At 49.5% G+C, this 10,894-nt stretch overlaps 2 protein-coding genes across 2 annotated transcripts; one reads left to right on the top strand and one right to left on the bottom strand.

The window, feature by feature from the left end:
* The first annotated feature begins 3,612 nt into the window (after nucleotides 1–3,612).
* On the top strand, nucleotides 3,613–7,201 carry LOC135805995 (mucin-5AC-like). Its single transcript, XM_065320118.1, has 2 exons — nucleotides 3,613–5,650; nucleotides 6,164–7,201. Exons 1-2 carry the CDS (start codon nucleotides 4,071–4,073, stop codon nucleotides 6,204–6,206), a joined length of 1,623 nt encoding a protein of 540 aa, XP_065176190.1. The 5' UTR covers nucleotides 3,613–4,070; the 3' UTR covers nucleotides 6,207–7,201.
* Nucleotides 7,202–8,624: 1,423 nt separating this feature from the next.
* LOC135805994 (dnaJ homolog subfamily B member 12-like) lies at nucleotides 8,625–10,862 on the bottom strand. Its single transcript, XM_065320116.1, has one exon. It carries the CDS (start codon nucleotides 10,345–10,347, stop codon nucleotides 9,247–9,249), a length of 1,101 nt encoding a protein of 366 aa, XP_065176188.1. The 5' UTR covers nucleotides 10,348–10,862; the 3' UTR covers nucleotides 8,625–9,246.
* Between the last annotated feature and the right edge of the window lie 32 nt (nucleotides 10,863–10,894).

The following is a 10,894-nucleotide window of genomic DNA, read 5'->3' as shown; positions in this document are numbered from 1 at the left end:
GTGTCAACGTCAACATAACGGAAGCGTGCCAGGAGCTCTTTGCTGGGAAGCGCAGCTTGCCTGGACCTTCAAGTGAAGCATCGTCCACCAGCACAATCACCAGTAACGTTACGTCGCTAGCAATGACTGATGGCGGACCAGCTAACCAGGCTATAAGCCCCGCGATAGGAGAACAACCGAATGCCACTGGCAATGCCCAAGACGAAAATCCGTCAGTTGTCAGGCCATGGAGATCTTTAGCAGCAACAATGCGCCCTGGTCCCTCATCATACCTCACTGTTCTATTCTGTGTCGCCGTAGGCAGATTAGCAGTATATGTGGGTACATAACAGTGCTTGATCCGGTGTGAATCATACAGTCAGATCCAGTGTACATGCCATCATACAGTCAGATCCAGTGTACATGCCGCCGACTGTGCCTGGACCCTGGTCACGGCATTGTCTTTGGCCATGTTCTTGATCGAGTGGTTGGTGATCGCCGGAGCTCCTGGCTCCCTCTCCAGGGCTGATTCAGACGTCAGCGGCTACCCTGTGAGTATTCATGCCCGCCTGGCAGCATTGCCATAGCTAGCCTTATGTAGACCAGACTACTGCGGCTACATGTACTATAGCCACATGCAGTGCAAGGGCATCGGACACGTTAGGATAGGTGTTAGCCGGCATGAAGGGACGGACTGAATCTATGACTGTAGTTATGGTTTGAACGATTCATGGCAAGCAGTCACAGTCGTGACCTAAGCCACGCATGTAGTATGGCTCCGCATCTACACAATGCATGGGCATGATTCTATGCGAAGGCTGCACCCATGCACACCGAGAAGGCAGAGCATGATTATGTGCAGATGTGGCCCAGACCAACTCATGCAGGCTGAATGGATGGTGCATAAGCTTTCATCTGGCCTACATTGCATGTACTGGCTATGTATGTCTTGAAACGATGTTCAGCTATATAACGCTTCAATATCTACATACATCAGTAAAATACAACAGTCGTCGTCATCATGATTGATCTCTCTGGAATATGTGTGGACTCATACATTACAGTGTTTCCTGGAATTCGGGCCACCCAAAGGACTTACTAGACATCTCAGCCTTGTGTCCCACGGCTCTTGCCTGGTTTTGGGTTTGAGAATGCTTTTGTGATTTGCTGTAGCTGCTAGCAAGGGGAGCTTTTACTCTTGCTAGTAGTAATGTTATAATAAATCTTATGTGTTATGATCACTACAGAGCGCTGACAGTCTACATTGTACATGTATATCTAAGCTGGTGATGGTTTCCGTGGTGTGGTGAATGGCGTGCATGCAGGACTGGACCCACGTCGGGGAATGTGAGCAGTGTTGCGGCTAGAGAACATTAATTTTTGGATTCATCGGGTAACGGATTCTCTCTCCCTCTCGTTAGTGCTGTAGCATGACACAACAATTGAACATGCAAAGCTAGGATACGGTCAAAACTCATTAGGACGAACACCAAGGGCCCGATGGTATTTGTTTGCAATAACGGGTGACGTTCACCATGGTTGAGCCCCGCAACCAGGGAGTCGTAAAAGGGCTTTCACGGCTCTCTGGTTGGGAGGTGTGAGCTTTGAGGATAGAGGCTGGGAGGCAATTCCAAGTCTCAATCATGGAGTGGGGGGGGGGGGGGGGAAGGACCGAAGGACATCGTCCCGAGACTGAGGTGGGGCAGTATTTGCAAGCTGAAATGGGTGGTTGCTCGCGATTGTGCGGACGCTGACTCGGGTCCTGGGCTGGAGCAGGCTGGGGTAGGCTATAGGAGGGCTGTGACCATGACAGGGCCACTGGGACCAGGTAGTGGTGGAGCTTGAAGAGGTAGCAGGGGGCAGCAACAGTGCGATACCGGATGGATGTCCACACTAGGCAGGTACCGTATTTCCGCAAATAAAAGGCCGTCCTCGTATACAACGCCTTCCTCGTATACAAGGCCGGGGCAGGGGGCGATTGAAAAAATAAAAGACCGTCTCCGATTAGAAGACCGGGCCTACTAAATGAGTCTTTGTTCTTGTGTTAAAAATAGAAGACCGTGCTCAAACTGTGGGAAAAAATAGAAGACCGTGCTCAAACTGTGTAGAAGAAAATTGAAGAACGGGGGTAAAACTGTGTGGCAAGAAATAGAAGACCGGGGGGTCAAACTGGGTTGAAAGAATAAAAGACCGTCCTCGAATACAAGACCGTCCTCGATTATAAGGCCGGGTTAGGACGAGGTTGAAAAAATAGTAGACCGGCCTACTATTTGTGGAAATACGGTAATAGCTATCGCCGATAGCATGGTGCGCCCTGCGCTGAGTGGTTGCAAGCTTGGCAAGTACAGAGGGTGCTGCGCTCATCCATACCAGCATTCCATACTCCAGGATTGGCCGGACAATAGTTATCAAGCCCACGGTAGACTACATACGGCACAGCTGATTTAGGGCCGGGACAGCCTGGCATCATAGTGGAAGAAGCCAAGTCTCAGCGCACTGAGTAATACGAGGGACCGGACGACGGACGTACTGTTTGAAGCACAGCTGGCTGTGGAAGTTGACCCCTAGGAGATGGAGCCAGTCCATCTCGGGTACAGCTGCCCCTGGAATGTGATGGGAGGAGCTCGGTCATGGCATCGCCGGTGAGTGACTCGGGCTGGTGAGGGCTTGTGAGTCGTGGGCTCAAACTAATACTTGATACGTCTGAGGGTGCCCGACCCAGTTGGCGATGTATCTACAGCCTGCTGGAGCGCTGTGATCATCATCTAGGAGGTTGGCTCGCGTTGTCACAGTATACATTGCACCAAGACTACATATTAACCCCCCCCCCCCAGGGGGGGGGGGGGGTTATGTACTCTTGATTGCACACGTCTTATAATCATACTCAGTACTGTAGTGTCATCAGCATAATTATTGTATTATTATAATTCACTGTACTGATACATGGTGGTGATTGTGCTTCGCTTTGCCCGTAAAAGAGGCCTTCATACACATATACAACGAGCTTAACCCCTTCGGGTAGGGTGGTCCTCTGCGCCATTGCCAACATTGTCATTGGTGTCGATTAGGAACAGGGCCCTGGCCCGCAGGCTGGGTTTGGGTCGAGGATGCTGCATCTAATTCTTACGAAGTTACGTACAATGTAGCTCTGAGCTAACTACTTGAACTTCAAGTACACTGTACCTAGTAATAATCACTGGCGGTATTTTTTTAGTACTGCAGACGACATGACACTGTACTTCGCTTACACATACCCATGCCATGGTGACACACACAGATTTCCGCGTTACTTCTCAACAACAACGAGTCACGACAAGAACGTACACGTACACGAGCGGCCCATAAAGTAAACTAACAACACATGATGGCTGTATACACCTGGCATTACCAGTGATTACAGTACATCCGGGCGGTACAGATAATAGTAGATCTACAGAATGCCACATCATGATCGTAATCATGGTACATCGCACATGTCATCGTTCACACCATGCATGCTAGACATTGTAATGACATAATCATTGCAGCTATAGCAGTATAGCCCTGGCCCGGCTCTAGCATGCAGCATGCATGCACTATGTAGTTGTTATGACATAACACTGACAAGAATAGGTCGTAACAATTACATACCGGTAACGCGATGGTATCGCACAAAGCCTGAAAGGGCAGATCTACAGTTTGTGTGCGAAGCGCTTTTCATACAGCTCAACATCAGCCTAGCGCCAACACAAAGTTTTCTCTCGACGCTAATACAATAGCAAGAGTATTGTTGCTAATGCAACACACTAATACAGAGTACAGAGTACTTGGCCTGGGTGAATACTGTTGCCGGGGGTGCAGTGTCGACACTCGTGGTCAATACCGTTCAGGTCGATCTACACCACTCTGTCATTGTGAGAAAGGATCGCACACGGTCGAGCCGCGGGGAGGATATTGGATAAACAGCGAATCCTGTCTGCTTTACCTCGGGCTTGATCCGTCGTCGCCTCTTCGGGGAACTATCGGCATCCGACAAGAGGTTCCTCTGGTGGCGAGAAGGCAAGGCCTGTACGAAGAGGACATCATCTGCCAGGAGGTTGATCTACTTGGAAATGGATTTGGGTTCAAGAATTTCGGCAAACAAGCCGTGTGCCCTGATCATACCGCAGAAGCGACTAGTTCCGTCGCCATGGTCACTGGTGCTAGCTTGGCTTGTGCTGTCCAGCCTGTATGTTGGTGAAAAGACAATGCTAGTACACTGTATAGTTGCACAAACCACAACGGGAGCAGCCACCACAGCTGGCCCCACGACGGGTGGGGCAACAACAGCAGCAGCAGCAACGGGCAGCGCTACGACAGCAGCAGCTACGACAGCAGCAGCAGCAACGGGCAGCGCTACGACAGCAGCTTCCACCACCGGAGCTCCAACCGTGAGTGGCGCAACAACTGCAGCCTCCACCACTGGTGCAGTAACAATGAGTGGCGCGACGACAGCAGCAGCAACCACTGCTGGCGCGACAACAGCAGCAGCAACCACTGCTGGCGCGACAACAGCAGCAGCAACAACTGCTGGCGCGACAACAGCAGCAGCAACCACTGCTGGCGCGACAACAGCAGCAGCAACCACTGATAATGCAACAACGGGTGGCGCAACGACGGCTGCCCCGACGATGGCGGCCTCGACGACGGCTGCCCCAGCGACGGCTGCCGCGACGACTGCTGCCGCGACTACAGCTGCCCCGGCCACAGCTGCCGCGACGACGGCTGCCCCGGCAACGCCTGCCGCGACGACGGCTGCCTCGACGACGGCTGCCTCAACGACAGCTGCCGCGACTACGGCTGGCACGACGATGGCTGCCCCGACAACGGCTGGGGCAACAACGGCTGCCCCGACGACGGCTGCCCCGACGACGGCTGCCCCGACAACGGCTGCCCCGACGACGGCTGCCCCGACGACGGCTGCCCCGACGACGGCTGCCCAGACGACGGCTGCCCCGACGACGGCTGCCTCAACGACAGCTGCCGCGACTACGGCTGGCACGACGATGGCTGCCCCGACAACGGCTGGGGCAACAACGGCTGCCCCGACGACGGCTGCCCCGACGACGGCTGCCCCGACGACGGCTGCCCCGACAACGGCTGCCCCGACGACGGCTGCCCCGACTACGGCTGCCCCAACGACGGCTGCCCCGACGACGGCTGCCCCGACGACGGCTGCCGCGACGACGGCTGCCCCGACGACGGCTGCCGCGACGACGGCTGCCCCGACGACGGCTGCCGCGACTACGGCTGCCCCAACGACGGCTGCCCCAACGACGGCTGCCCCGACGACGGTTGGCGCGACAACAGCAGCAGCAACCACTGCTGGAGCGACAACAGCAGCTTCCACTACTGCAGCGGCTACAACGGCCGGCGGTACGACGGCAGCTCCCACCACTGCTGGTGCAACTACTGCTGGTGCAACAACGGGTGGCCTGACAACAACAGCAGCACCAAGCACACCTTCCACCACTGACAACATGACAAATGATAATACGACTACAACTTCAGAGGCCTCAACTACTCCAGTTGCTAATAATGGCAACAGTGGCGCATCATCATCAACCCTTACCACCGGTACAATTGTTGGCATCGTCATTGCTTGTGTCGTGTTTGCCGTTTTCATTATCCTCATTATCACACTTGCAGTCAAGTAAGTAGAGATTAGAACTCAGGTCCGTTGTAATCATTTCTTTGGGTTTATTTCTGGCGAATAGGGTGTATGGATGGTGGGGACTTGGCTGGGATACCAGTTGAAATAGGGCAATCCAATTTTGCCAGGATGCAGCTATTCTTCGTCTGTGGGAGGTGTGTGTTTTTCTCACAATGTGTGTGCGTGTGTGTATGTGTGTGTGTGTGTGTGTGTGTGTGGCATACGTGTGTGTGTGGCGTACGTGTGTGTTTGTGTGTGTGTGTGTGTGTGTGTGTGTGTGTGTGCCCGGACGGTGTGCACGTGTGGCGTACGTGTGTGTATGTGCAGGGGATGGGCAAGGCTGTCTGACCAATAAGTACAGTGAACTTACATTGTATAAAACGTCGCAAAGAATAACACACAGAGTCACAAGTTTTTGACTATAAAAAAGTAGTTTCTCTGTCGTGCAATTTTATAAGGGCCTGTACATTCACAAATCGCACCGTTGTTGTCTCCCTCTGATTCGAATTGCAGGAAGAAAATGAATGGACCAAAGGTCGGACCACTCCCAGAGTAAGCCAACCTGAGTGAACATGTCTGGATAATCCCTGAGACGTCTTGTTTCATTGGCAAGCCTCGTGATTGGAAACACGTGACTGCCAATGTGTATTTAGCAGGTGTGCATCGCTTGTTAGTAGATTGCTTTTAATCGAACTCTAAGTATGTTGCGTCTGTCCTCAGAAACAAGTGGATACTTGGACCTAAGCTGGTACATGTGATTTGTGTCTGTTTTAAAACTATGCCGGTCTCAACCTTCAGTTTTGCTTGAATTTTGAATACCTTTTGTTACCCGATCCGATCAGTCCTGGCCCTTTCGCGGCTGTACTTGGCCCACAACGTCCGAAGGAATGCGTGGGCCGCCTTTTGTAGCTATCGTTCAGAAACCTTTCCATACCCAGTCAAGTCCGAGCACGCATTCTCGACCCTCTCCAAATTTTAAAGCACAATGGTAAATGACCCCTCTAAATCTCAGATATTGTGTACTACATATTGCACTGTCACATATGTACGAATAGAAGCACATTTCTTGTTTAACTGTTATGCTCTGGACTCAGCTAGTCGCTACCTTATTATCTTGCGCATACGTCTGGTATACAGGTGGAATCCTGATAATTCGAATATGTCTTAAATTCGAACATACCGCTTAGTTAGAAGTTTTTCCAGGACCGATTTCTATCAATACGATCCCCGCATAACATTTTTTTCTGATAATTCGAACCTCGAACTGAACAGGTCCGGTTAATTAATTAGAAGTCCCACGGATTCCACGTACATAAAAAATGTGTGGGATTTGTGCTGATAATTTGAAGTTAGCAAAGTGTAATTCGAAGTTCACTGTACACTGTACTGGTCAGTTCAGTTTGCATGAGCAGGCTGTGCCGGTCAGTTCGGTATCCATGGAATCTGTGTCTAAGGTCCATAGCGCAAGTCTGCGTGACCATGAGAGCATTTTGACATACTTATTGTGTTGTGGGTTCATGTTTGGATATTTAGAATGTCCGGATAATTAGAAGTTTTTGGTTCGAATTATCAAGATTCCACCAATTAAGTCCTATGTGCTGGTCTCCTGCAGTTTCATGTAACCACTATTAGCAGGTGGAGTCAACAAGCAGTCAAATTCAACAACAACACAGTTCTGGTCGGTTGCACATGAGCAAGGAGTCACACACAGTCCAGCCATGTGTACATGGACATCATCAGGCGCGTGCTCGGCGATGGGCACGGGGGGCACGTGCACCCCCCAAAAAATTTCAATCTGGGTAATTGCAATTGTAATGTATGCAAATATGCTCTAAAATTCAAGAAAGGTTGCAAACAAATTGCAGAAAATTGCCGGGGGGCTCCCCTCGGCTCCCGTGCACCCCCCTAGTTGGGGGGCCAAGCACGCCCCTGATCATGGTCATGCAACAGCCTCTTGCATACGCTGTGTCCATGTTGAGGCCAATGCTCCAGGAAAAGCAGTAGTATTCTCATTTTCGTCCCAAAGCCGCGTGTGAATGCTCATAAAAATCCTATTAATTAGCTTGCATAGACCTCGGTCCTACCGGTAGGACCATCATACACAGACATGCTGCATGGCCTCTGTTCTAACATTGACCTAAAACTTTACCCTAAACCGTAGGGGCTAATGAAGGAGTCCACAAAATTTAGACGTGATCGCGCAAGGCACACTACGAAATTCCATGGTAACCATGGAAACGGAGTATGGCATTATGCATTCCACTGCCTTGGCAAGCTAATAAAAACATTAGGACCTCACCACAATTGATGTGCCATGGTCAAAATTCACTTAGGACAGAGTTGCTAGCGCACCGAGAGGATTATGTGCAGCCATTTGGACAATCGATAAAATTGCGCATACGCAATGCACTGGACATAGCCTTGCATTTTGCGCCATTACTTTGCCTGACAAAGACCTCATCTCAACAATTGTTTCAAGAAATTTCTCAACCAAAATTACTTTTGCAGCTCGATTTCTTGGGTCCTACCGGTAGGACGGTATGACACGACAAAAGGCATCTCATTATTGTTAGAACGTATCGTAGTAAGAACAACTACGCAAGCGCAGCACATTTTTCCACATGCATCAGCCATTTTTTTCTTGTCTAGAGCCAGGACGGTATGCAAGCTATCATTAAAGCCTGGTCTCCAAGCTTGCAAGTTACTGGCTGGCTGGCTCATGTCTTCCAAAATTACGGGAGAGCTCTGAAGGTTCCGGAAAGCGGAAGCGTTTCCTCGTTTTAGGAGAATTTCGTTTTCAGGCAGCACACTTCGAAGTATTTGAATACACAGCACATACTTTCATGCTGTGTCGTACAGTACAGTACAGTACACATGTAGTCAATCTGCACGCAGGAGCACAGCACTTTCTCATCATTGTGAGACTCATTACATTTCTAGAGCTTAGAGGGTCAGTACAAGTACCAGAGTCAGCAAGAAGTTCACACTGCTAATGGACAAAATAAAATATGAAGCTTCATCAAGGCAGCACATAAACACGCTCAAGATCAGTCAGAGACCTAGATATAACAAAGCACTGGGGAAAACTGGATGGAAGTCAAACGTGTGGCAAGCAGAACCAGCTGCAGGAAACTAATATTGATAATGATGACAGCACATGAGCTCAAACACGTGCATACATGCGCGCGCACACACACACACACACAAACACACACACACACACACAAACACACACACACACACACACACACACACACACAATGGTCTATGACTGTGAGAACAGACCATTGGTCAAACATGACTCCAACCATCGCTGTGTAAAGTACTGCAACACTCCAAGAGAAAAAAGATGGAATGCTGAAAGGCTAAAATTGAGTCTCAGATTTAGAACGGTAGAAAATTCATCAAAGGAGCGAAGTAAAAGACTAAGACAGAAGACAACATAATGTTTATTGCACTTGATTGGTCTAGGGTGCTGAGGATAGTCAGAATGTTGAGCTAAGGAAAAACCCAACAGTAAAATATCAACACCAGAAAAGGTGCACCTGTCGTCGGTTGCAGGTGAGGGAGAAAAGCAAACATAGGACGGCCGGAGATTAAAACGGAGCTTCGGTTTCCCTCTCCTCTTCTTCCTCATCTTCAAGCAATGGGTCAGCATTCAATGTTCTATATTGATCATTATCATGCCCATTGTCAATCAGCTCATCCACGTTACCATTATCATCTACTGACTTCGTAGGCGTATCTCCGTGCGCAGTGTTCTCAGTTTTCTGTCCCAACACTGGATCCGATCGTATGACATTCTTCTTCAGCTGCTTGTATTTTTCACAATTCTTTAGCTGCTGGTTTTTCAGCTGGTGAATTTGATACGGATCAGGAAAGTAGGCACGCTGTGCAGCCGCAACTCTCTGGTCTCTTGTACTTTTCTCCAGAGAGCAGAAATGTTTGAGATCGGAGACGACCTTTTCCTCCACTTCTTTTTCCAATCGCAGGATGTCTGCGACAGTTGGGTAGTCCAGTTCAAACGAGCTGGCGACGAAGTACTCGATGTCGTAGAGCGTGCTCTGGGTTCGACGCGGCACAGAATATAGTGAGCTGGACGATGCACTCCATGTGGTCTGATGATACCAGTCTGACAGGAGGCTGGATAGAAAGAAGAGGCAAAGCAGAGCAACTAGCGGCAGTACGCGCTGAATATCGGTGAATACGCTGGAGTCACCGGCCGTCCGGTAATAGAACTTGGCACTTTCGGACGGCTCGAAAGGATCCTTAGAGCGAGAACGGCCTCCAAAGAATATATTGAATACTTCTTCTGGGCTAACGTTACCGCCGTAGCATCGCTCAAAGTATGCCCAAGCCATCTCGCTATTTTTATTGGCATTAGCATGTGCACCGTTTTCATCTTCTCCGTACTTATCATACTTGGCTCGTTTCTCTGGATCGCTGAGTGTCCCGAACGCCTTCACCACCTGTTTGAATGCTTCAGCAGCACCGGGAGCATGGTTCTTGTCCGGATGCAAAACCAAGGCTAGCCTCCTGTACGTTCGTTTCAGATCGTCCGCAGTGACATTCTTCGGAACACCAAGGATAGTGTAATAGTCCTTAGCGTTCTCTACTCTCTTTACCGCCGTGACTTGTTCATCGGTGTAGTCGACATCAACCTCATCTTCAGATTCACCATTTTCAGGCCGCTTCATACTGCTGGTCGGTGGATATGTAGACGCTATATCCGTGGAAGTTAGATTAATTATTGTACAATATCACATCACCATCCTTCCCATCACCATCACAATCCCACAGCTGAACAAGACTTTAGTAGTTTCGAGTGCCCAGGGAGGAAAAATTCTTCCAGTAGCAACACCACGAACGCAAGTCACACTCAAGAAACTACAGGAGATAATTATGCTGAATACAGGGATATCAATACACCAAGCTGATGCTCATACTCATAGTTTCCACCTGCCAATTGATTTCCCATACTACAAGTGCCACCAATTCGAAAAATACTGCTGCACAAAGACTGAACACAGGCACACTAGAGATAAAGATTGAGTTTTCGAACAGAAATACTCCTGCTCATGGGATACCTTGGAATCTACACAATACTAAAAGCGCATGGCAATGACACTGAACTATGAGTACGTCTGAGTACTCGAGTGGACATAAACAACTTACTTACTTGAAATACTTGTGATATTTCAAATCTGACAACAATTATTTTATTTACATCTTTCACACTACACA

Source organism: Sycon ciliatum, chromosome 1 (assembly GCF_964019385.1).
Source record: "Sycon ciliatum chromosome 1, ocSycCili1.1, whole genome shotgun sequence".
Lineage (NCBI taxonomy): Eukaryota > Metazoa > Porifera > Calcarea > Leucosolenida > Sycettidae > Sycon > Sycon ciliatum.
Note: the sequence above shows the minus strand (reverse complement) of the source record. Positions and strands in the feature narration are given on the sequence as shown.